Source organism: Phyllobates terribilis, unplaced genomic scaffold (assembly GCF_046119375.1).
Source record: "Phyllobates terribilis strain yellow unplaced genomic scaffold, ASM4611937v1 Scaffold_3__8_contigs__length_932513732, whole genome shotgun sequence".
NCBI classification, from domain to species: Eukaryota; Metazoa; Chordata; class Amphibia; order Anura; family Dendrobatidae; genus Phyllobates; species Phyllobates terribilis.
In genome coordinates, this window is record NW_027362763.1 from 72,164,155 (window position 1) to 72,191,041 (window position 26,887).

At 41.9% G+C, this 26,887-nt stretch overlaps 1 protein-coding gene across 1 annotated transcript; it reads right to left on the bottom strand.

The window, feature by feature from the left end:
• Positions 1-714: 714 nt before the first annotated feature.
• Positions 715-11,635, bottom strand: LOC141257937 (ammonium transporter Rh type A-like). Its single transcript, XM_073672937.1, has 7 exons — positions 11,487-11,635; positions 7,647-7,813; positions 6,501-6,638; positions 6,190-6,311; positions 4,385-4,458; positions 3,898-3,971; positions 715-2,467 (listed from the first exon to the last, which is right to left on the bottom strand). The coding sequence occupies exons 1-7, from the start codon at positions 11,611-11,613 to the stop codon at positions 2,396-2,398; spliced, it is 774 nt and encodes a 257-aa protein (XP_073529038.1). The 5' UTR covers positions 11,614-11,635; the 3' UTR covers positions 715-2,395.
• Positions 11,636-26,887: the final 15,252 nt, after the last annotated feature.

Genomic DNA, 26,887 nt, shown 5'->3' on the forward strand with positions numbered 1-26,887 from the left:
GGGTGTTGGTCCTCCATTATACTAGTTCTAGTCTGGTGAAATTGATGCCAGTTTCATGATGTCTGCATCAAATTTTTTGAAATGTGGAGACTACTAATTGGGTCTCCATCTGGTGGGTTGGCTATAGTGGAAAGGTGTCGGCCCCCCATTATACTAGTTCTACTCTGGTGAAATTGATGCCACGTTGGTGGTGTCTACCCCTAATGTTTTGAAATGTGGAGACTCCTCATTGGGTCTCCATCTGATGTGCTTTTAGTAGTGGAAGGGTGTCAGTCCCCATTACACTATTTTAACTATGGTGAAATTGTGGTATCTGACCCTATTTGAGCTGTTTTGGCAGCTTGGCCCCTTTGAAGGTGTTGTGTATGTGTTTGGTTTTTCCTCTCATTGAATCCAATGGAGTTTGGATATGTTCGACGAATCATTCGACAAATTGTTTGGCGGACAACGGGAAGTTTGACAATCTGAAATGAATCGAACCTTTAAAGGTTCGCTCATCTCTAATTATTACTATGTAGTAAATTGAAAAAATAAAAGACGTGATTCAAGAAAAAAACTTTATTGACCAAAAGATACAATTCACTAATACATTTACATTATTGCTTTCATTAAACACTTTAGTTCCCATTAGGTTTCTATTATAACTTCAAAAATTAAGAAAAATATATGGTCTGATTAAGATATTTACCATTCTAAAGATTAAAGTGCCCCATTCTGGCAATCATTTGGATTCCCAGAGGTTGAATTCCTTTCAATTCAAAAGTTACAACTTATCCAACCAGAATACCCCTTTAAGGCTATAGTAGATTTAAATAATTATAAGTGCTCTATAGGGTAGGATTTTTTTCTTGCAACTAGTTTCTGTCTAATTCTTGGTCATGGTATCAATAAAAGGAGATATAATATATGTGACAATTAGTGATGACCGAGTGTGCTACTCTAGTGAGTACAGGGTGCTTGGGTATGCATCGAGTATCGTGGGTGCTGGAGTGCCATGCTTGAATCCCTGACCCGCATGTTTTGCGGCTGTTAGATAGCCAATAAACATGCAGGGATTGCCTGCCATACACTGTAATGCCGTAGCCATATTGGCAAGCAATCCCTGGGGACTCAAGTATGGTGCTCGAGCATCCGCAATACTCAATGAGTACCCGAGCACCCCGTGCTCAATCGAGTAGTGGGCACATTTGCTCATCACTGGTGACAATACTTCGACCCAAGCTGTAAATGTGATGGACTGTTATAGCCTGGTATTATGGTATATAACCAAGAAAGAAAGTAATGAGGGTATATATAATGACAATTGCCATATTCCTTACAATGGATTCGGAGAATCTATACATCTCTATGCTAGAAAACCATCATGTAGAACAGCCATATGTGACATGACCATTGGCCCAATCATGGCATCTGGCTAAAATATTGTGCCATTTACATCATGGCATCACAACTCAGAAAAACAGAAACTAGAATTTTAGAAAGGTTGAAAAGTTGGCAAGGGAGACTATGATAAATGAAATAATATTGTACTGTTACTTTATTGTGGGATACATTGTACTACATGTTAAAAACGCCTCTAAAAATGTAAAAAAAAACCATAAAAAAATAAAATATGTTGCAACTAATATTGAAAGAAAAAAAGTAAGGATTCCCTGTAATATAGGTATGACTAATTATGAAATATCAGGAATATAATTTTCCATTTATAAATGTTATACTGATGTATGGTCATGAGCGTGGAAAATAGTAGTTATAGTAATAGTAATAGTTTTTGCTAAATACATGAAAAATATTTTCTTATTAATGTTTTAATATATCTTTATGGGATCAGATCTCCATTTTTCTAACAAAAAGCTCTAAATTTTCAGCAAAGTCATTGAGTTAAGTGATTTAATTCCTTATGTCTGCAGTCACCAATAGAGGGAGCTCCAGAGTTTACTGCATACTGTGTACATATTTATCAATAACTGCTATGCTTCCCCTAGTGGTGACCCAAAGCAGCAAAAATGTTGTCAATCATTTCAATTTCTATATGGAGATTTTTAGCTCTGTAACAGAAGAACTGAGCTCCAAATGACCAAAAAAAGTAATGTTTTAAAATGAATCACAGAATGTTGAACATAAAGTTGAAGATTTACTGTATTTAAAAGATTTATACACAATGGATGAATCCCCTTACGCTCCGGAAATAATCTAAAGTAGTTGTCAATGTAGAGTTCAATGGTATCTATTATAAAGGATCATGAAGCATGGTACCTATAATAGTAAATGGTGCCTTTTTAGGTCATGCCTACCATATAACAATCATTTCCCTCGCATAAAGTCATATATATTGGGTATAAAGTTTATGGTATACTTTCCATACATTTTTTTGAGAAAAGTGACTGTGGCGACTTTATGCGTCTACACGGATTTTTCCATGTTCTCCTTGGTAATGGTGTTCTGCTTCTTCTTCTTCGAGGGGAACCTAAAAAAATCATATGGTTCCAATTAAACACATATGCAAAGACTAAGGTGTCCAAATTATATTTCTTTTATTTCAATTATTTGGAGTAGTTTGCTCCTTTTTCATATGCTTATCTGAACTGCTGCTAATTTTACAATCATTTGTAACATTTTCAGTCTAATCTGTTTTCATTCATATCAGGATATTTTTTGATATGTGAAGTGGTCGGGTATGTGGGAGAGGGGGTAAGGGAAGACGATCGAGTAGAGAGGGGGAAAATTGAGAGATAAGTAGTCAAGACAGTAGGGAAAAGGGGAAAAATAAAGGAGGGTATGGAGAGGAAAGGTTTAGACCAAGGCGAGAAAGGGATGAAAACATAGAATGTGGATTAGTAAGGACAGTAAAAAATGTTAGAAGAGAGGTTAGAGGAAAAAGAAGAGCTAAAAGGGAGAGAGGAGAGGGAATATGGGGAGAGAACGGGTTGAAAAGGGGAGGGGAAATGAAAGAGGAAAAAGAGTTGGGAAAAGGTAAAAACAGGAGAAAAAGGTGATGGGGACAGAAAAGAGAAGAGGAAGAAGAGTGATGGGAAGTTGGAAGGAAGAAGAGAAGTAAAAGAGATGAAGAGAGGAGATGAGTGTTGTGAGGTGGAGAGTGAAAGCGGTAAAGGGGAGGTTAGAAAAAGAGAGAAGAATTAAAAGGGAGAAAGGAGAGGTAAGAGGGTGAAAAAGTGAGATGAGCGGTGGGAGCGGAAAAGAAGAAAGAAAGATTAGAATACAGGTAAAAGCTGAAGAGAGGAGGTAAAAATAGCTGATTAGAGGGAAGAGGGAGAGAAAAGAGATTAAAAATGGATGGAGCTGTAAGTGGGCGAGAGAAAACGAGGTGGTATTTAGAGTGAGGGATTGGAAAAAGATAAGGAGGAGTGGGGAGCTGATGGAAAGGAAGATCTCCATAGGAGAGCGGAGAGAAGAGCTAAAGAAAGGAAAAAGAGAGGAGAGGTGAAAAAAGAGATGAGAGGTATGAAAGGAAGTGTCGAGAAGAAAGAGTTGGAGATGAGAAAGAAAAGGAGGAAAATTAGGGGAAGTTTGAAAGTTAAAGGAATGAAATGGAAAGGGGGAGGGAACAGAAGAAAAGATGTGAAAGGTAGAAAGAAAGATGAAAATAGTAAAAAGGAAACAGGAAAATAAGTGAAAAAAGAAAAAGTGGTAGAGGAAAAGGAAGGGGAGTGGAGAGGGAAAATAAAATAAGGAAGAGACAAGACACTAGTGTATATGTATATGCTGTCTTTTAATTCACAGGAAAGTTGCTGTATTTTTTAGGAATGTAATTCTCTTAATTTACAATATCAGATTTCTGAACCAATATATTGTCAGAACAGTCTGGGAGCTGAGGAAACAGTGAGTGAGATAGTGAAGCCTTGTTGTAATGCCTTTTAATAGGGTGACTGTACTTACTTCCCAGTAGACGGTGTCATCATAGCAGTTCTCATCAGGTGGTGGCCCCCAGAATGGACATTTTAAGATGAAGCCTAAAAAGTAGGGCACAAAACAACAGAGAAATGAAGGCCAGAAAAATAACTTTAGAAATATATTAAAAAAAAAAAAAAACCTTCATGAACAAAGCTGGTTTTTGGACCTAAATTGATATTCCTAACTTAGACATTTATGGAATATTCACGAGATATGCCATAAATGTGTGCTGGATGCAAGGGAATGTGGTCTGCTGACTCCACTGTGCCAATTCCAGGCTATAACACTCTCCATGGAGATGTGACTGCACTCAGACCCCCACTGTGGAGAGAACCGAATACAGCATACTGGATCCATGGATCCTAAAATTATGCTCAATCTTAGACCTATAAATCCCATTATAAAAAAGCCCATTGAAAATGTCATCATATACAGTAAGGGATCACTTAAGATGATGCTCTCTATTACACACCTGTGATGACGCCTCCAGCAATAGCGATAGCGAAGGTTGCGGCTAACGCAGCTCCTTGATAAACAGGATAATAGCTGGAAAATGTAAAAAATATTGTTATTATGCAGCAATTGAGTTTTTTTGCATAAAAATTGATTGTATTGGACTGTTATATGTACAGGTTTGACATCAGCCCCAGGGATACCAGGGTAGATTTCATGTCTGTTTGGGCTTGGAGATTTAATGGGAATCTTAAAGGGAATCTATCAGAAGGTTTTTGCTATTTCTTCTGAGAGCAGCATAATATAGAGCAAGAGATCCTGATTCCAGGGATATGTCACTTATTAGGCTGTTTGTTGTAGTTTCCATACAATTAGGGTTTTATCGCCAGGAAATTATCACTGACTAACTATGTCTCACATGCACAGCAGTCCAGCTAATATTTCTAACCCCGCCACCACCATTGATTGGCAGCTTGCTGACAGTGTACACAAGAAGCTGCAAATCAGTGATGTGGGTGGGGTTATGCACAGTTCAACATTTTGAGCACTGTTAGATCTGCAGCAGAAAAAACAGGGACGCTATCAAAACTGCACCAGGCAGCACGGTAAGTGACACATCACTGGAATCACAGTCTCTTGTCCTATATTATGCTGTTCTCAAATTTACGTACTATGCAAAAATTCATTGACAGATTCCGTTTAAACATAGAAAAACAAATATCTGTAGATAAATCTTTGTATTTAACCTGCTGTCAAATGCTTTACAAAAAAATCTGTCTCTACTGCCACCTTTTATTGTTAGACTTAACAGAGAGCTAATTTGCATATCTTTTCCCATAATGCTCTCAAAATCAATTTTATCACCACAAGGAGAAGCAATACCCCCTCCACCCCATGCCCGAGAGCTTAGATGGAGGCTTTATAATTAAGAGATATAAACATGAAGGTGAAATAAAGTAAATATCAAATAATTTATGATTAAAGAGTGATAAAAAGAAGAATAATTAATGATATATATTTACATTAATTTGGCCATACATGTGCTTGTTAATAAAAAAGAGCAAAGGGAGGAAAAAAATGCTAATGAGCCAAAACAATAATCGATGTAGAAAATGAACCTTTATTAAATAAAAACAATTATGGACTCGGCATGAGTCCAACTGTAAAAGAAAGACGTCACATACGGGAGGTGAGTGTAGTAGGGCTGTAAACTAATTAACATAAGTAAAATAATCAGTGATAGTGAGTCAACTTACAAACCGCATACCCATAATTGTCCTCTTCTGCTGGAATGATGCCAGCACCGAAGTGCGTTTCGCTCATTGCCTTCATCTGGGGGTGGTGGTGCCACCCCAGCAAAAAGTTGTAGAAATATGAATCTCTGCTAATCAAACTTCTATATTTTGGAGTCATTTGGCCTTATATGCAATTTGTAGTCATGAGTCTAGTCCCAAACTGCCTTCAGCATCATGAGGCGAGAAGCATGGTGGCTACATGAACACAATTTGTCATGATGCCTTTAATTTAATGTTGTTCTCATTCTAAGAGCATGATTGTTTTTATTTAATAAAGGTTATTGATTATTTTTTTGGGCTCATGAACATTTTTGCTCTTTTGTGTTTCCCTTTTGGTTTGCCCTATACTTAGTCCTTTATTACATACCCTTAATTATATGTCACCAGACTTTCTACTATTTCTATAGTTTATTTTTTTTCCTAGAGAGCTTATTTGATTTATTCAGTGCACTTTAAATCCATGAGGAGATATGTCTGAATGCCGAAATGATCAAAAATAATTTTTAGCATTGGAAGGAGAATTACTCACTTGGGTTTTGCTCCGAGGGCTGTGGCCACAATGCCTGCGATCCCACCCATAATTCCTGGTAAACCGTGAAGATTGTGCACTCCGCATGTGTCCTGAACCCTGAGCTTGGAAGCAAAAATTGGCTGAAAGAGATAATGGGGATGAGAACAAAGTTAATAAAGAGCAATTTTACGTAATGAAGTACTGAGCCAAATATTGTAGGGATCGGGGTAAAATTTGCATTCATAAAGTGAGCAACAAATGTCACCATTATTGTACTTCTAAGAAACAAGCCTAAGACTTAATCAATGAAAATTTAGGTGTCAACTTACAGTTAAGAACTTGAATCCCAGGGTAGAGATTATTCCTGCAATGAACCCAATAATCATTGCGCCAAAGGGTCCAATGTTCATGTCAGCGCAGGTTCCTACCGCTACACCTCCGGCCAGAGTGGCATTCTGGATATGGACCTGGATGGAACAAGTCAATGAGTGTGAGACCCCAGGCTTGCTGATTATTTAGATATCATCATGGTTGATATGTCACAATTTATTTTTCAAGGCACTAGTTTTCAAAAATGTGAATTTAGTAATTATAGATGTCACTCAAGATTCCATTTTTAGAAGGATGGAATCCCATAACTTCTACTGCACAGTCAAACTTCTGTTGTGGCCAACAGGGAATAGGAAGCATTGGAGAGTCAAACTGGATCCACTATAGTCTACAGTTAAGGGGAGATTGAGCCAGTGTGAGATAGGAAGAGGTAGGGATATCCTGATTTTTTTGGGATAAAAAAAAATTATGGGTAAAATTGCATAAAAAGAAAACATTCCCAGTACTGTAGAAAAACATATACATGTGAGAGCTTTTCCTAAATGTTTCAGATTACATCTCAGTCCTTACTCAGATTCCGTCCGAAACATGTAGGAAAAGCTCTACACACAACATAAGAGCGAGGGTGGCTTGTTTTTCTAAAAAAAAGTAGGGGGATCTCTGTGAACAGCATAATGTAAGGGCAGAGACCCTAATTCCAGTGATGTATCACTTGTTGGGTTGCTTGGTGTAGCTTTGGCAAAATCACTGTTTTATCAGAAGGAGATTATCACCATATAGCTCTCAATATTCATGAGCTTTGAATAACCCCGCACCACCACTGATTGGTAGCTTTCTGCCTATGCACAGTGTACACAGAAAGGTGCCAATCAGTCGTGAGGGCGGGGCTATACACAACTCAGAATTTAGAAAACTGGTAGATCTGCAGCAGAGGAAGCAGGAATTTTATCAAAACTGCAGCAAGCAGCCCCACAGGTGATACATCGCCATAATCAGGGTCTCTGCCACTACAACATAACCCTTTTTACAAAGCAAAAAACCTGCTTAAGGATTCATTTTAAGTCTGTCTGACTAAGCTCTAAATATTATATATAAAATGTGTAGGGATCAGTAAGAATTGTGACATTATTTATGCAGTTTCTTACCATATCAAACTTTCCTTTGTGTTCAACCAGACTGGAGAAGGCATAGGCAGTGAGCACACAGGCCGCCAGTGAGAAGTAGGTGTTAATAATGGCCATTTCCTGATCTGCTCCATGTTCGGCAATGGCAGAGTTGAAGCTTGGCCAAAACATCCACAGAAAGAGGGTTCCTGAAAATACATGAGTTTTCGACAACAATAACATCTTTGTGAGTGAATTTCATTGCTTTATAAACGATATATTGATTGATTAATTTATACATTCATTCATTCTGTTAATTTATAAAAAAAAAACTGACAGCAGAGGAAAAAGAGTGTGCTGATCTTGTGGGGGAAGTGACCTTTTTCACAAATGTGGTTCTTTGAAGACATGGTTGAATATGAAAGGGACAATTCCAAAAAAATGTGAGTGGTTACAATATAATTTACCCAGTGAAACTATAGAAATTGTTGTATTCTGATCTTACAGGAGAAAGTGACCTTTTCTGTAGAAAATAAGGTTACATATCACAGTGGCAATTTTGAGGCAGGAATACAATATGCTGAAGGCATAACATAAATAACTGTAGCTGCAACAGATGAGTTTACTGATCTTGCAGAAGATGAACAGGGAAGAGCCACAAGGCTCAAAAAATGAGTGATCCAGCCTTTGTCAAGGGGTGTTCAAGGGGTGGAGACTATGTTCACACCCCTTGACAAAGGCTTGTTTGCCGAAACGCGCGTCGGGGCTGGCGCGCATGTGGCAGTGACTGAAGGGTAATCTATCCATTGACAGGTAGACTATGTTTCCGATATATGTCTGTTATAAGTATAATATGTGAAGTAGTCATCAATTATGTACCTGTCATGGTAGTGATATCTAATGTGATTATATTTACCATACTTTAGATACTTACCCTTTGGAGTTTCAATTAACTTTTTCTCCCTTAATTACTGAGCGACTGTTTCCACTGTGAGCCCTATTTTAAATACACTCTGTGTTTTCTGTGTGTGTTCATACACTTACTTTGTTATCATGTAATAAAATCTAGATATTTTGATACCATATTGTGCTGGATCACTCATTTTTTGAGCATTGTGGCTCTTCCCTGATCATATATCCCCTTATGATGATCCTCCTACAATTGAGGTCCTAGGTGGGCAGAGATGAAGTGCAACAAGTATGTTATAATAATATTGCCTAAATCTGTCAGATATCTCTCTCTGATCTTGCAGAAGGCAGTGGCCATTTCACTCACACAAGTACATGTGACAGTCACAAAATCAAGAAATGGGCAGGGAGGTATATTGTACCAAATTACTTCTCTATGGGAATTATTGTAGCAGCGGGAGATTAGTGATCTGATTTTATTGAAGGCAGTGACCAATTCACTCACGTGGTAATATGTGACAGGCTTAATATCAAAAAATGGTCAATGAAAGCATATACTCTATTCAATAAAACTATGGGAATTATTGAAGCAGCGGAAGGTTAATGTTCTGATCTTGTAGAAGGCAGTGACTGCTTTACTCATGTAGCCTTATGGGACAGGTATAGTATCAAGAAATCGCAGGGGAAACATATACTGTGTCCAATGAAACTATGGAAATTATTGTAGCATCTGGGGATTAATTTTCCACCCTTGCAGTAAACAAGTGATGGTAATTTACAAAGCTAAATACAGTTATGTGGCTTAGCAGAAAAGAGTGTGGTTTAGTGAGAAAGGGATGTGATTTTAATTTTTACTTTGCTCAGGCAAGATTATTAAACCTGCCTCCGTGACTTTTCTAATCTTTTGGTTATGTGACAGTTTCAAAAAGCAAGCAGAAATAAAATATGCTGTAGCCAATAAGAGCGTGAAAATTATTAAAGCAGCAGAAATGAGTATTCTGATAATATGGGCAGCAGTGACCATCGCACTCATGTGATTGTGTATTTAAAGACATACTGTTTGTATAGTTTTGAGAAGTAGATAGTGATCAAATATGCTATAGCTCACAAGACCATGGAAATTAATATAGCAGCAGGAGATGATTGTTCTGATTATATGGGAGGCAGTGACCAGTGATTTTATGGTTGTGTATTTAAAGACATACTGTTGGTAAAGTTTTGAGAAGTAGATAGTGATCACATATGCTATAGCCCATGAGACCATGGAAATTAATATAGCAGCAGGAGATGATTGTTCTGATTATATGGGAGGCAGTGACCAGTGATCTTGTGGTTGTGTATTTAAAGATATACTGTTGTTATAGTTTTGAGAAGTAGATAGTGATAAAAATATGTTATAGCCCATGAGACCATGTAAATTAATATAGCAGCAGGAGATGATTGTTCTGATCTTAAGGGAGGCAGTGACCACTCCAACCTTGTGGTTAGGTATTTAAAGGGTGCACAGCTTCAGGAGACCACAGCTTCAGGGGCACAGCCCCTGCCTCCCAGCTTCCTACTTTTTGGGCTTCCAGTATGGTTGAGCCTCTGGCCTGAATTGTGCACTCTATTTAGCAGCGATTGAACCAAAATGAAATTGCTTGCAGTCCATTCTTGAAAATGGAGAGAAATTTTAATAAGAGATAAATTGCAAAGTTGCTTGGTTTTACAAGAAGGTTCAGATTTTACCCATTTATTAGGATAGGACAGCCCCTTTAAAGAGATACTGTGTGTACAACAGAAAGTGATAGAATATGCTATAGCCAATCAAACCAGGGAAAAAATGAATGATCTGATCTGAACTTTCTGGGGAAAATGACAGCATGTTGCTTGTTAGTAAGGACAGGGATGCAGGTGATGGGTTGGAACAGTTCAGAATGATTACTTTGGATCCCCCGGGTCCTTTCATCACACATTAACAAAATAACTTCACTTAATGACCATATGAACTTTAGATTTCACTAATAATTAAAATGTCGTGATTACCCTGACTCAGATTCATGTACCTGGGAAAGGGCTACAGCAAGACAAACAAAGGTGTACAAGAACGCTTGGCGAAACGTCAAGTATTAGATTGTGACCTTTTGTTTTACTTTCTGTGACTCTCCAGCCAAGCTGTCTTTCTAAAGAGCATGGTCTGGAGAGTTTTTATTAATTTTAAAGGAATATTCAATTGTCCTCAAATAAGGCGTATTCATTGTAAAATAAAAAGTTATAGAATTTTCCAATATACTTTTTTAAAAAAAAAATTCCCATGGCATCGCCATGATGACAATATGTCAAATATGTCCATTTTTGTTGCTGATTTGTAATGATTATTTTGTTTTTACAAAGAGCAGTAAGAATTATTATTACAGCTGTTTTTCATTTTTTTTTTGTTACTTCAAAAGGAAAACAAACCTATGACTTTTATTTTACCTCTACTATACAAGTATGCAAATTATATAAGAGATGTATTGGTACATAGAAATGTAAAGCTGCTGCCTGCCAAGCTACAGGTTGTGAGTTTGAATCCTGTGGAAAACCTTCAAAAACAAATTGCAGAAACTGTTTAACTGCACGTACATTTCATTGCATGTCGTTTGTTCAATTTTCCAATAAATTGCATAGTAGAATGACTGGTGTCATCCAAAACTACAACTCGTCCTGCAAAAATATGCAAGCCTTCAATATGGCAATGTTGATGGAAAAACAAAGTTATGTATCTTGAAAGAAGGTTGGAAAAAAACAAAAGCACAAAAATGAAAAAATGCTCTAAACTAAGGGTTAAAATCTCGGTCATTAAAATCCTTTTTTAAAGTGTTTTTGCGCTTTTTTTTTTTTTTTCCTTCCTATCTTCCCATTGGCGTCCGACTATCTCTGACTACTTGGGTGGAGGGTGGACAGTGACTTAGTGACTTACAAAATAAAGATTTGTACATTTAGTTACTTTACCAATCATTGCAAATAAATCAGAGTGATAAACAGAGCCTTCATGTTCATGTCCTTTTTTCAGTCCAGATCGATACAGTACAGCCGAAGCAGCCAGCCCGAAATAAGCTCCAAATGCATGGATGACCATAGATGCACCAATATCTGTCGCCTGCAAGATAAAAAGATTGGATGATGTTATATTTAAAGGGAATTTCCACTGAGACACATATCATTTATATACACATAATGCGCATTAAGAAGCAGAGTCACTATGAAAACACCGTGCATTTCTGATCCTGAAATACAAATTGTGCTCTACTCAAGAGCTGCATTTACAATTCTGCAGTTTTCAGAACTGAAATCTCACAGCATTCCCTGTTGACTACAGAGAGGATTATCTAGTGCATGGTTACATACATTAATCTATAAGACTATCGACATAAAAATATTATACAGGTTCAGACCATCATTGAATATTGAAAAATTATTTATAGAAAATGTTTAAAAATATAGAGAAAAATGTAGTCACAATGTCTACTATAGTATATTGATATAAATAGTACTGCCTCCAAATATCAGAATGATGTATAGATAGCATTTTCTCACTGTCTTTCCAAATGAATCATGTAGGCACAGATAGTACTGACTCCTTGTTTCTTTCTGTTTATCATGTAGGCACAGATACAACTGAATTCATGTTTCTATTTTTATATAATGTAGGCACAGATAAAACTGACTTCTTTGCTTCTTTTTGTGTATTATGTAGGGAAAGATACAGCCAACTCAGTACTGACTCCTTGTTTCTTTCTATTTATCATATAGGCACAGATACTACCAACTCCCTGTATCTTTATATATATCATGCAGGCACAGATTCAACTGACTCCCTGACCCTTTTTTCCATATCATGTAGGCACAGAGACAATTCACACCGTGTATATTTCTGTATATGATGTAGGCACAGACACAGCTGACTCTCTGTCTCTTTCTATATATCATGTAGGCACAGATATAACCAACTCCTTGTATCTTTTTTAATATCATGTAGGCACTACTGATGAGCGAGCACTAAAATGCTCGGGTACTCATTGTTCGTGTCGAGCAAATTGGAATACTCGGGTGCTCGACCCGAGCAACGAGCCCAATGTAAGTCTATGGGAAACTCGAGCATTTTTCAGGCGACTCCCACCGGTGGTCTTCAGAGGGCCTAAAAATTGCCAAAATCGATGGGAACAGTGCTCAATTGACATGGGAACAGCATGGGGAAGACCCCTGGAAGCATTTCGGACTCCCAGGTCACTGCTGTCAACAATGTTGTCAGAGGTATTACGCCACTTTTACGGACTCACAATAAACATGCAAATACAAAATCAAAATGGATTTTCCGGGGAAATATGTTAAGGAACATCCTTTCCAGGGTATATAAGGCAAAATAAATATGCAAAAACAAAAATACTCCTCCACACCTTCGGCTATGTTCACATGTAGCGTTTTTGATGCATTTTTGCACTTTTATATTGCTTTCAACCAAGACAAATGCATTCACTGGGAATTGTCAAGTGGGTCTCCCATACTGTTATTCCGTATGCAGTGACTGCAAGGGCTTCAAAAAATGTGGATGCAACCCAATACCACTTTGAAGAGACATAGAGGAGGGTCTCAGTAAAAAAATGTTCCCATTATAAAGAAGCCAATCTCCTATAGTGGTAATGCCCATGCTGTGACTGCAATGGCTGCCAAAATTTAGGAAAAACCCCACTAACAATTTAAAGACACATAGAGCATGGCCAAAGTAACGAGTACGACATGTTCCCTTTAGAAAGGAGAGGGTCTGCTATTCAGTTATAGGGTATGCAGTGAAGCAACGGCTGCCAAAGATTTGGAGGAACTCCAATGCCCCGTGAAAGAGACGTAGAGGTCGGAGGACCTCCTGCAAAAATGCTCCCATTATTAGGAAGTGGGTCTCCCATACTGTTTGCCTATGCAGTGAAGCAACGACTGCCAAAAATATGGAGGAACTCCAATGTCCCTTATAAGAGACATATAGGTCAGAGGGCCTCCTGCAAAAAATGCTCCCATTTTTAGGAAGTGTGTCTCCCATACTCTTTGCTTATGCAGTGAAGCAAGGGCTGACAAAAATTTGGAGGAACTCCAATACCCCTTGCAAGAAACATAGATATGTTGGTGATATGGTGGTGGAGGATGAGGATGCAGAGAAGGAGGAGGACAATAGCAAATAGACAAAATGAGGAAGAATATACCCATGTCTGGGTGTGAAGACGTAGGTGCATGGGAATAGAGTTAGACCTCTCAAAAAAAAGACACTGTATTTCAGCTTATCTTACGCTGCTATCATTCAGTGGTGTTGAGAATTCTGGCCAAATCCAGCCCTTGTTAATTTTTATAAGAGCCAGCCTGTCAGCATTTTCAGTTGACAGGCAGATGCACCTATCAATTATAAATCCACCAGCGGCACTAAAAACCCGCTCTGACCAAACGCTAGCGGAAGGGCAGGCCAGGACCTCCATGGCGTAGAGAGCCAGTTCATGCCACGTGTCCAGCATGGATACCCAATAATTATAAGGCACAGAGGAATCACGGAGGATGTTGCACGGTAGGCAAAGTACTCCCTCACCATCTTCCGAACTTTTCCTTCCTTGGGAGAATATCCCGAGCCTCAGGGCCTGTGCGATGGGAGGGTCTGAGAAAACTGTCCCAGAACTTTGACAGTGTTCCCCTGCATTTTTCTGGATTGCATTTCTGTCTCTCTTGCCTGCTGTACTCCTTGGTTTTCCAATGAACTGTGACCTCTGCCGCCAGCGTTTTCAGATGGGAATTTTTTTATTAATTCCGCAACAAGGGCCTTCTCATACTGCCCCATTTTATTAGGCCTGTCCTACAAGGGAATAAGAGACAGAAAGTTCTCCTTGTAGCATGGGTATAGAATTGTCACCAACCGGTAATGACTGTCACCCAAAATTTGGACAAAGCAAGGGTCACGGGAAAGGCAGCGTGACATAAACTCAGCCTTGTGTGCCAGATTGCAAAGAGACAAGACTTCTCTGTCCTCACCAAGAGGACAACTGGCCTTGCTCTCCTCCTAATCCTTCTCCTCTTCCTCCTCCTCCCTGTCCTCAGGCTATCCATGCTGAACAGATGTTATGACAGTTGTGCAGGTAGTACGGTCTATAGCACATTGTCACCCAATCCTCGTTGGGATGAGATGAGGCTGGGCTGTGTGTAATCACCCTATATTGTTCCTTGCTCCAGCTCATCATGCTCTGCCTGCAATGCATCCTCTTAAATTGTGAGCAGAGAGCGTTTCAGAAGACAGAGAAATGGGATGGTGACGCTAATTATGAAGTCATCGCTGCACACCATCTTGGTGGAGTCCTCAAAGCTTTGGAGGACGGTACAAATGTCTGACATCCATGTCCACTCTTGAGGTTTCATGTGTGGAGTCTGACCTGAACACCGACAGCCTTGTTGATGATGGTAGTCAACAACTGCCCTCTTCTGCTCACAAATCGTTCCCAACAACTGCAATTTAGAGTTCCAAAGCGTGGGAACAACGAAGATGCAAGGGCGCTGGAAGCTGTAGCTGACTTTCTAAGATGGGCACACAGGCGGCATACTTTGACAAGCAGATTGGACATATCCGGATAGGTTTTGAGAAACTGCTTAACCACGAGGTTAAGCACATGGGCCAGACATGGTACGTGTGTGAGCTCGCCGCACCTCAGAGCCGCCACCAGTTTCCCGCATTGTCACACATGACCATGCCTGGCTGTGGGGTCAGAGGTGTCTGCCACAGATCTGCCTGCTCTTTCAGAGCTGTCCACAACTTTTCAGCGTTGTGCGGCTTGTTGCCTAAGCATATTAGCTTCAGCACAGCCTGTTGCCGCTTGGCCGAGGCAGTGCTGCAGTGCTTCCAGCTTGCGACTGATTTGGTCATTTCGGAGATGGAGGCTGAAGAGGAGGAGGAGGTGCAGGAGCTGTAGAATGTGGGGGCAACTGTTCGAATTTATGTTGTTCTACTATTGTTGTGGTTTGCTGGCTTCTAGTCTTTTCCTCTGGTGCTTGGTGTCTTGTTCACATGATCTCTTCACTCTTTATTATTCAGCACCTGTCTCCCATTCCCCGCTGGACATCAGTGTTGTTACGCTTGTGCTCTGGCTAAGTTGCCTTGTTTATTTTGTTTGTTCGTCTGTCTGCTACTATTTCTGTTAGGAGGTGTCCATTTTGCTCCCAGTCCCTAGTACTTGTAGGGATTCCTTCCCCACATCTATAGGTCTCCGTACAGACTAGCTTAGGACTTTAGCAGGTCTGATCGCAGGATCAGGTTCCCCGTTACATCGTAGGGATCAAGCTGAGTTCTATCGTAGGGACAGCTCTCCTCTCTTTCCTTAGCTTTGGTAGCAGAACATAACACTTTCAATGCTGGCAAACAAGAGCCATGCAGTACAGCATATTCAAAACATTATTCCCATTATTGGGGAGTGGGTCTCCCATAGTCTTTGCCTATGCCTTCCAAGCAAAAGCTGCCAAAAATTAGGACGGAGGAACTTGCAATGCTGACCACGGTCACCCTGGTGGTATAGTGGTGGTGGAGGCTGAGGATAAGGAGAAGAGCAAAATACAGCCGAAATGAGAAAGCGTATACCCATGTGTGGGTGTGAAGCGGTGCATGGGAATACACGTCCCGAAATAACACAGTGGATTTGACTTTATGTTACTTTGCTGTCATTTGGTGGTGATGAGAAGTCTGGCCCAATCCAGCCCTTGTTCATTTTGATAAGGGTCAGCTTGTCAGCATTGTCAGTTGACAGGCGAGTGCACTTATCAGTTATAATTCCCCCAGCGGCACTAAAAACACGCTCCGATAACAAGCTAGCGGCAGGGCAGGCCAGGACCACCAAAGCGTACAGAGCGAGTTCTTTCCAAGCGTCCAGATTGGATATCCAATAATTAAAAGGCACAAAGGAATCACGGAGGAAGCTGGTACGGTCGGCAAGGTACTCCCTCACCATTTTTTGAAAGTTTCCATTCCTTGTGAGAGTACCCCGCGCCACAGGGCCTGTAAGCTGGGTGGGTCTCAGAAAACTGTCCCAGAATGTTGTCAGTGTTCCCCTGCCTCTGCTGGATTGGAGTTGCATCTCTCTCACCTGTACGCCTTGGTTGGTCAACGAACTGTGACCTCTGCTGCTAGCGTGTTCAGATGGGAATTTTTTTAACAGTTCTGCAGCAAATGCCTTCTGGTACTGCACATTTTTGTAGACCTATCCACCTCAGGAATAAGAGAGTGAAAGTTCTCCTTGCAGCGGGGGTCTAAAAGTGTCATCAACTAGTAATGACTGTCACCCAACATTTTGAGAACGCGAGGGTCACGGTTAAGGCAGCGTAACATAAAGTCAGCCATGTGTGCCAGACTGGTAACGGGCAAGACTTCCGTGTTCTCCATAAGATGATCACTGACAATGCTCTCTTCCTCCTCCTCCTTCTACTCCTTCTCCCCCCTGTCCTCAGGCCACGCTGAACCAACGGTATGACAGTTGTACAGGTACTACCGTCTACAGCGCATGGTACCAGCTACTGTTCTTACTCCTCCTCCTCCTCTCCCTCATTGTCCCCCAATGCACGTTGGGATGAGATGAGGCTGAGCTGTGTTTAATCGCCCATTACGGCTCCTTGATCCATCTCATCATACTCTATCTGCAATGCCTCCTCTTTAATTCCCTGCAGAGAGCGTTGCAAAATACAGACATCTTGGTGGACTCCTCAAAGTTTGTCAGGATCGTACATATGTCAGATATCCAGGTCCACTCCTGAGGTATTATGTGTGGAGTCTGACCTGAATATTGACGGCCTTGTTGCAGCTGGTACTCCACAACTGCTCTCTTCTGCTCACAAATCCTTTGCAACATGTGGAGGGTAGAGTTCTAAAGTGTGGGGACATCACACACCAGTCGGTGTGCCGGAAGCTGCAAACGCTGCTGCAACACAGCAAGGGCAGTGGAAGCTGTCGCCGACTTCCGAAAATGGGCTGACAGGCGGCGCACTTTGACGAGCAGATCTGGCAACTCGGGGTACAATTTAAGAAACTGCTGAACCACGAGGTTAAGCACATGAGCCAGGCATGGTACGTGTGTGATCTCGCCTCGCCTCAGAGCCGCCACCAGGTTACTGCCATTGTCACACATGACCATGCCTGGATGTAGGTTCAGCGGTCTCAGCCACAGATCTTCCTGCTCTTTCACAGCTCTCCACAACTCACAAGCAGTGTGAGGTTTATCACCTAAGCTTATGAGTTTCAGCACAGCCTGTTGTCGCTTGGCTGAGGCAGTACTGCAGTGCTTCCAGATTGTAACTGATGTGGTGATATCTGAGATGGAGGCTGAACATAAGGAGGAGGAGGATGATGCGCAGGAGCTGTACACTGTGGGGCAACTCTGACTGACATAGGGCCCGCAATCCTCGGTGGGATGATGTGTTCCATCCCAAAGTACGACTGGGTCCTGACTTCCACTATGTTTACCCAGTGTGCCGTCAGGGAGATGTACCGTCCCTGGCCACAAGCACTTGTCCACGTGTCCGTTGTCAGGTGTACTCTCCCAGTAACTGCGTTGTTGAGGGTATGGCAGATGTTTTGGGACACGTGCTTGTGTAGTGCGGGGATGTGTCGGCTGGGGACCGAGTACTGAGGGACGGCCACCGCCATAAGGTTGCGGAAGGATTCCGTCTCCACCAGCCTAAAAGGCAGCATTTCCAATGCAAGCAGTCGTGAAATGTGCAAATTTAGGACTGTGGCTGTGGGGCGTTGGCTGCGAATTTGAACTTTCATTCAAAGCTCTGGGATATGGACAATTGAACGCTGCGGTGCATCATGCAGTATGGACAGGGGATTGCCTTGCAAGCTCAACAGGGGGTTCTCTTACATGCACAACAGCGGAAGAAGCAGTGGTGACACCCGCTGACACTGGTTGTGGACCCGGGGGTTTGCCCCACAAAGTCGCGTGCTTTGCTGACATGTGCCTGATCATGCTGGTGGTTGTCAGGCTGGTAGTTTTGTCACCCCTGCTGATGCTGGTATGGCAGGTTTTACAAATGTTCTTTTTGGTGTTATCAGCAGAGTCTTTAAAAAAATTCCAGACCCTGGAAGACCTACCGGTTGTACTGGCAACGTCCCTCATGTTGGTGTTACGGGGAACTGTTGCCCGCCTTCTGTGTGCGGCCACCACACTGCTTCTTCCTGCCTTTTGGGGTGCTCTGCCTCCCCCCTCCCACATGTGCTGCTGGCCTCACTCTGCGTGTCCTCCTGCCACGTTGGGTTAGTTACTAGATCATCCACCACCTCCTCCTCTTCCACTTGCGCACCACGATCCTCCTCCTCACTTCGTGACAATTGCGTCTCGTCATCGTTCACCTCTTGTGACAAATTGCCAGCGTCGACTTCCTCTGGCCGTGGTTTTTCAAATATTTGGGCATTGCTACATGGGATCTCCTCTTCCACCACTATAAGCGTAGGAGGCGAGGGGCCCAAAAATATGGAAATGGACCAGTGAACAGCTCTTCAGAGTGTCCAAGTGTGGGATCCGTTGCTGTCTGACGACACTCGGCATGGTGGGAGGAAGGAGCATCAGGGTGAGGAGGAGTATGCTGTCGAGACTCACGGCTACTAAAACTTGACAGTGTGGAAGACAGACCGGAGGTGGTGGTGCCCAGGTAACTGGAAGTATTATCTGCTATATGATTAATAACCAGTTCACACTGATCAGTTCGCAATACTGGTGTTGTAGTTTGCTTCCCTAGTAATTCGGTCAAGAAGTGGGAGCGAGAAGATGTGGCTGTTGGCTTTGGCACATTTTCACCTTGATCACGGCCCGGTCCTCTACACGCACCATCACCAGAACGTCCAGTTCCACGTCCCTTGCCACGCGCCTTGCCCATTGTAAATGAAGTAAAATAGCTTACACTCACACTACCAATGAAAAAAGGGAAATAAAAAGGAGATTAGTACCATGGAAGAGGAAAACCACTGTTCTATTTCTCTGGCCTACACCAGAATATTTTAAACAGATATAATTGTGTCTGAACAGTCAGGGAGACAATATTACTATTTTTTTATGTAAAAAAGGCCAAAAGCTGGATAATACAGAGATTTGAACCGTGCAACTGCAAAACCAAACTTCTAGTTATCTGGCCTACACCAGAATATTTTAAACAGATATATTTGTGTCTGAACAGTCAGGGAGACACTATTACTGTTTTTTTTATGCAAAAAAGGCCAAAAACTGCATAATACAGAGATTTGAACCGTGGAACTGCCAAACCAAACTACTAGTTATCTGGCCTACACCAGAATATTTTAAACAGATATATTTGTGTCTGAACAGTCAGGGAGACACTATTACTGTTTTTTTTATGCAAAAAAGGCCAAAAACTGCATAATACAGAGATTTGAACCGTGGAACTGCCAAACCAAACTACTAGTTTTCTGGCCTACACCAGAATTTTTTAAACAGATATATTTGTGCTTGAACAGTCATTGAGATACTATTACTGTTTTATTAATGTAAAAAAGGCCAAAAGCTGGGTAATACCGAGATTTGAACCGTGCAACTGCAAAACCAAACTTCTAGTAATCTGGCCTACACCACAATATTTTACACAGATATATTTGTGTCTGAACAGTCAGGGAGACACTATTATTGTGTTTTATGTAAAAAAGGCCAAAAGCTGCATAATGCAGAGATTTGAACCGTGGAACTGCAAAACCAAACTTCTAGTTATCTGTCCTACACCAGAATATTTTAAAAATATATATTTGTGTCTGAACAGTCAGGGAGACACTATTACTGTTTTTTTTATGTAAAAAAGGCCAAAAGCTGGATAATACTGAGATTTAAACCGTGGAACTGCAAAGCCAAACTTCTAGTTATCTGGCCTACACCAGAATATTTTAAACAGATATATTTGTGTCTGAACAGTCAGGGAGACACTATTACTGTTTTTTTATGTAAAAAAGGTCAAAAGCTGGATAATACAGAGATTTGAACCGTGCAACTGCAAAATCGAACTTCTAGTTATCTGGCCTACAACAGAATATTTTAAACAGATATATTTGTGTCTGAACAGTCAGGAGGACGCTCAATTTTTTTTGGGGGGGCCGGGGAAATACCAAAAGGTTAATAAGACATGTATTTGTACAGTCTGACTGAGGGAAAAAAATACAGGATTTAGATGAAAAAAAAATAATTTTTCCTGGCCCCTGAGACCGGGGGATAAGTCTAGCAATTTGACCAACAGGAGCACACAGGACTGTAATGCAGTGTTTGTTGGTATAACCACTGCATCTCCTATACAGCCAGCCTGCCTGCCTGATATCTGGGATGGATATTATTCCTGAGAAGGACTGTTTGTTTGATTTGGTAGGCTTTAGAGACCCTGCACTAACTATTTTGCAGTATAAATCTCTCCCTAGCTATGGAGCACTGACCCTACACTGTCTGATCCGGAGCGACTGTGTCCAAGATGGCGGCGCTGGGTTGTAAATACTCGTGGTGATGCTGTGCGGCCAGCCAATCACTGTAATGCCCACAAACAACATGGCTGTGGCATTACAGTGACTGGCTGGCAATCCCTGCATGTTCATTGGCTCTGTAAAGAGCACCAAATGTGCAGGGCGGAGACCCGAGCTCCTGCCCGAGTAACCCGGAAATGCTCGGTGCTCGCCGAACATCCCGAGTAGCGAGTTGCTCGGCGAGTATCGAGCAGTGTTGAGCATGCTCGCTCAACACTAATTATTACTAGAAATGAGAGAACATGTTCGGAAAATGTTTGTTTTTTTCAAATTTGGCATGAACATTGCACATTCAGATTCGTGATCGGACACCAGAGTGTTTTTACTGAAAATTGGTCCAATTTAGCCAAAGTGCGGTAAATGATTGTGTTTCCATGACTGTAATTTTTATGACTTTGGCCAGGATAGTAGTGTGCTGTATGATGAGCGAAGGGGGGGTGGGGGAAGATGTGTTTGATGAGGGGACGGGTGAGGACAGGTCAGATTATCGGAGGGCTGTAAATCTTATTTTTTTTTCTTCTTAACCTAATGTATGCAGATTCCGACAAGCCAATCAGGGTGCAGGAACCATTCACAATGTCCAGACATAAGGGCTTGTGCCATTGGCTGCTGAAGTCACATGTCCCTCTCCACATAAAAAGTGGACATGTTGTTTTAGTGCCATTTTACCAGTGTAACAGCGCAGAGAGGCTGGTCCTGGATACTGAGATATTGACGTAGTTATCTAGGCAGTTGCTTCTAAGTCAGATAGTTTAGATAGATAGGATCCTGTGTGGATGTGAAATTGACCTTCCAACATAGTAGTGTGGTCCAGATGGAAATAACAAGCCACACACATTTCAGCATAGAACTCTTTTGAGCTGATATAGTGCTCCATGCAGGAGTACACCTTTGAAATTATTTTTTTCTGTTCCTACTTTGCTATATAAAGTAGGTCACATCTGAGCTTGCAATTTATTTGCGCATAGATTCAGCAGTATCCAGAACTCATCCAAAGTAAAAAAAAATCTAATTTCATCTGTTACTACAGTGATACTCACAGAAGGCCAGATCTCAGCTTGCAATTTTTTGGCGCATATATTCTACTGTATCCAGGCCTCATCCATAGTAAAAAAAAACTCTAATTTCTTCTGTTACTAATGTGATACACACAGCAGGCCACATATGAGCTTGTAATTTATTGGCGCATATATTTTACTGTTTCCAGGCCTCATCCACAGTAAAAAATCTAATTTCTTCTGTTATTAACGTGATACATACAGCAGGCCACATCTGAGCTTGTAATTTTTTGGCACATATATTCTACTCTGTCCAGGCCTCATCCACAGTAAAAAAAAAAATCTAATTTCTTCTGTTACTAACGTAATACATATAGCAGGCCACATCTGAGCTTGTAAGTTTTTGACGCATATATTCTACTGTATACAGGCCTCATCCAAAGTAAAACATCTAATTTCTTCTGTTACTGACGTGATACATACAGCAGGCCACATCTCAGCTTATATTTTTTTGCATCTGAGATTCTACTGTATCCAGGGCTCCACAGTAAAAAATCTAATTTTTTGTTGCTATTAGAGTGCTCCAACCACACTATCTGAGCAACATGAGTGTGAAAAATCGATGTCGTGGTGGAAGGAGGAATAGGCTTGGTGTTCAAGGTCTATGTGGGGTATGTGCTAATATTAGTGAAAGCTCTAGTGAACCAACACCTTCACATTCTATCCAAAGACAACTGACAACTTATATTACTGGATGGGCTACTAAACTCTTTTTCTTCGGCAGCCACACAGCGGTACGCCTTGTAGATTAGGGCCAGAAAGAGCATGCGCTGCATCAAGTGACCTCTCCTCCTCTTATACCACCTCAACATCACACACAGTACAGTCCTCAGAGGTGGCACAGCAATTACCCTTGTTTAGTCCCTCATTACCACTCTCCAACTGCCTAGGTGACTGTAGGGAACCACAGATGGGCGAGTTTGCAGAGCTGTTCACACATTCTATGCAATGGGCATCAGAGGTCTACTCCAAAGATTCACAGACTCATGAGGAGGAAAATATCTGCACAGATGGCCAAAATTTTTTTTCTGTTAGATCCAGGGCAGCAAGAAGTAGGATCCGAACAGAATCCTGACCCTTGTCACCAGATGTTAACCCCTGGGGGAAAAGTTGATCCTGATGAGACTCAGATACCTGAAGCACATGTGGATTATACTGTGCTGTCAGGGCAAAAAGAGAAGGAGGGTTACTCCCAGGGTGAGGAAAGGGAGAACAGAGAGGATGATGATGAGGTTGTAGATCCCACTTGATGTGAACCCAGAGGCACACAGCTGAGTAGGAGGAAGATGAGGAGGTTACGTTGCAGTTTCCCGTACAGACACTAGTAATGCAAACATTACAAGCACTGCATCCTCAGCCACAACTCTGGCTGTGGCCAGCACCAGTCGAGGGTCTGCAGCTTGCAGGGGGGGGGGAGGGTTGCATAGCCTGCGACTTAAAACTGCAAAGGATGAGCCAACTCACTTAATCTGCCAACTTTGCAAAAATGACTTAGTACAGGCAAAAATTGCAAGAATTTGACTACTACATGCAAGAATCGGCACATTTACGATCAACATGCATTAGTCTGGCAATCTCAATGAGATAAAATGCGGACCAGTGGGCATCCCCAATCATTGGCCACCCTATCAATAGCATCTTCTGCTTCTTCCTCCTCTGTCACTGTGCCAAGTGTTGTCACACAGTTTTCCAGCCACAGAACCTCCACTTGTTTACTGACTCCAGTGAGGCTGAGTGAGAGCCCGTCAGCTGTAATGGAAGTGGACATGCCTGCTGTTTTTGCTTCACCGAGCACACCACATCTTTCTCAATCCACCGTAACATCTCCGCCTTCACCTGCACGTCACGGTGGTGCATTTTGTCATGTTCACCCTACTTCATCCTCTTTCAGAAAAGCAGCCAGTCCTCAGTCCCGAAGTTGTGGTCATGTAAAAGTTTGTTTCATTCTACACATGATTAAGCTAAATGGTTGAACTCCACCATCTCCAATCTGTTGGCCATGGAAATTCTGCCTTTCCAAATGGTGGATACAGACAGTTTCTGAAAGCTGATGGCTATTGCAGTCCCCCAGTACTAGTTGCCCAGTCACCATTATGAAATCTGTGCCTGTGGTATACCATCATTAAGAAATCTGTGCCTATGATACACCAGCATGTCACAGACAACATCACCCGTTCCTTGACTAAATCTATGTCTGCCAGAGTGCATTTCACCACAAACACCTGGATGAGAAAACATGGCCAGGGGCATTTTATCTCGCTGACTGGACACTGGGTGACTCTGATGGCTGTGGGGGTAGGCAGGGATGGGGCTTCTCCACAAGTCTTGGAAGGCTTGCGGGACAAACTTCTGTATCTAACCATAACTCTAATGCTTATGCATCCTCCACCTTCTCTAGGGCCTCCACATAAGCCTTCAACCTATGCCTTAATGAAACACACATTTCAACAGTGCAGAGAAAATCAACACAACCTCCGTACTGCGCAGCCAGGGCTCACCGCAATCAGGCAGTCTTAAAATTAATATGTCTTGGAAATCGCAGTCACACAGGTCAGGAGTTGTGGACAGCTCTCCAGGCTTAGTTTGAGCAATGGCTGTCTCCACTGAACCTGGAGCCAGGGAAGGCAATTTGTGACAATGGTGCAAACCTGGTGGCGAACCTACACTGGGGCATCCTCACACATGTGCCTTGCATGGCTTACATCCTCAACCTGGTGATACAGCAATTTCTCTGCCACTATCTCGGCCTGGATGCGCTGCTGCAGAAAGTAAGGTCACTGTATGCTCACTTCCCCACAGGTCATCGACTTGTATCGATACAGAGGTCTTTGACCATACCACCAGCTCATAGGAGATGTGCCAAAACAGTGGAATTCCACTCTGCACATGTTGTAGCAACTGTGGCAGCAGCGGTGAGCTCTGATGCAGTATCTCATGTCGTGTAGCCTGGGCCAGCGCAGTATGGACGTGATGCAAATCACGTTTGCGGAGTTGGTAGAGATTAAAAACCTCTGCACCCTTTTGCAGAGTTTTAAAATGACTACTAAGATGGTTAGCAATGACGATGCTTTCATCAGCATTACTATTCCAGTCATCTAAATGCTGGCGCACACTTTAAATAGTATTCAAGAGGAGGCGATGGTCCTAGAGGAAGAGGAGAAAGTAGAGGAAGATGCAGAAGGGATAACGATGTCTCAGAGTTACACACTGTCATTACACAGACGGGTGTTTTACAGCGATCGAGGAGGGCTCGTGTTACCAGACAAACTGTTAGTGAAGGTGCAGTAGCATAGGAACAAATGGAGGAGGACGAGGAGGAAGAAGTGATGGGCGGGCAACAGTCAGGAGATGAAGAGGATAATGATCCATTCTCTGGTTGGCGGTAGGGGATGGAGGAAACAAGCATCAGTGTTACCCAGCAACCAAGACACCATAGGCTTGGACCTCATGGAAGAGCCTGACACACAAGCTCCTTCTTGCTGCACTATCCGCAACATGATCCTCATATAGTTAGAATTTGAAATATTGCTGACTACTGGATTGCCAGTCTGTTATATCCACATTACAAGAGTAAATTTTCCAGATGCTTACCACCCTGAAAAGGGACCCGCGCAAGTTGGAATATCGAAACACGTTTTTAGATCACCTAAAGGGAGGTTTTCCCTAAGACAGCAGTGAGGAACACAGTGTGCATCATAGCTCTAGATCTCCAACAAAGGGAATGTCAATTTGTCAATGCAAAAACATTAGCAGCAGCAGAAGCAGTGTAAGTGTCAGAACCAATTTCTGTAAGTTCTTTCACACATTTTTTAGGCCAGCTCGTGCACCAGCACAACAGAATACAAGTCTGACACATGGTGAACGACTGGAGAGGTTGGTGCAGGAGTATCTTAAGCTCAATATCATTACCATCAGAGAGGCTTTGGACCCTTTTACAATTTGGTCTTCAAAAATGGACGAGTGGCCTGAGCTCACCTGTCATGCTTTGGAGGTTTTATCATGCCAAGCAGCCAGCTTTCTCTCAGAACGTGTCTTCAGCACTGTTCATGGTGTCCTGATGGATAAGCGCATCCAGCTGTCCCCTGAAAGAGCAGACTGCCTAACTTTCATAAAAATGAAGAAGCCAAGGACTTTTACACCCCAATTGCAGACTGTGCAGACTAGTAGATGGTGTATCTTTTAGTGTGCTGCATTGATCTCGCGTTATTGCAGTCTGTGATAGCTCTGCCTTGGCTTCTGTGCCTGCTGTTGCTGCTGTTGATGTCTGCCCATAATTGTTTAAAATGTGGAGACTCCTGATTGGGTTTCAATCTGCTGGGTGTCAGTCCTCCATTATACTATTTCTACTCTGGTGAAATTGATGCCACTTTTGTGGTGTCTGCCCATAATTTTTGGAAATGTGAAGGCTCCTAGTTGGGTCTCAATCTGCTGGGTTGGCTATAGTGGAAGAGGTGTCAGTCTTAATTATACTATTTCTACTCTACTGTAATTAATGCCACTTTGGTGGTGACTGCCCCTAATTTTTTGAAATGTGGAGACTCCTGATAGGATCTCCATATGATATGTTTTTTGCAGTGGAAAGGTACCAGTCCCCATTATACTATTTCTACTCTGGTGAAATTGATGCGACTTTGATTGTGCTTGCCCCTAATTTTTTGAAATGTGGAGACTACTGTTTGGGTCTCCATCTGGTGGGTTGACTGGAGTGGAAGGGTGTTGGTCCTCCATTATACTAGTTCTAGTCTGGTGAAATTGATGCCAGTTTCATGATGTCTGCATCAAAT

What these genes read in the sequence shown, in the direction of transcription:
- LOC141257937 (XM_073672937.1), bottom strand. Translation starts at nt 11,613, where the DNA reads ATGGTCATCCATGCATTTGGAGCTTATTTCGGGCTGGCTGCTTCGGCT. An exon ending in TGATTTATTTGCAATGATTG is followed by an intron (nt 7,814 to 11,486) that starts GTAAAGTAACTA and finishes ATGTATTTTCAG; the next exon opens with GAACCCTCTTTCTGTGGATG. An exon ending in ATGACACCGTCTACTGGGAA is followed by an intron (nt 2,468 to 3,897) that starts GTAAGTACAGTC and finishes TGATTTTTTTAG; the next exon opens with GTTCCCCTCGAAGAAGAAGA.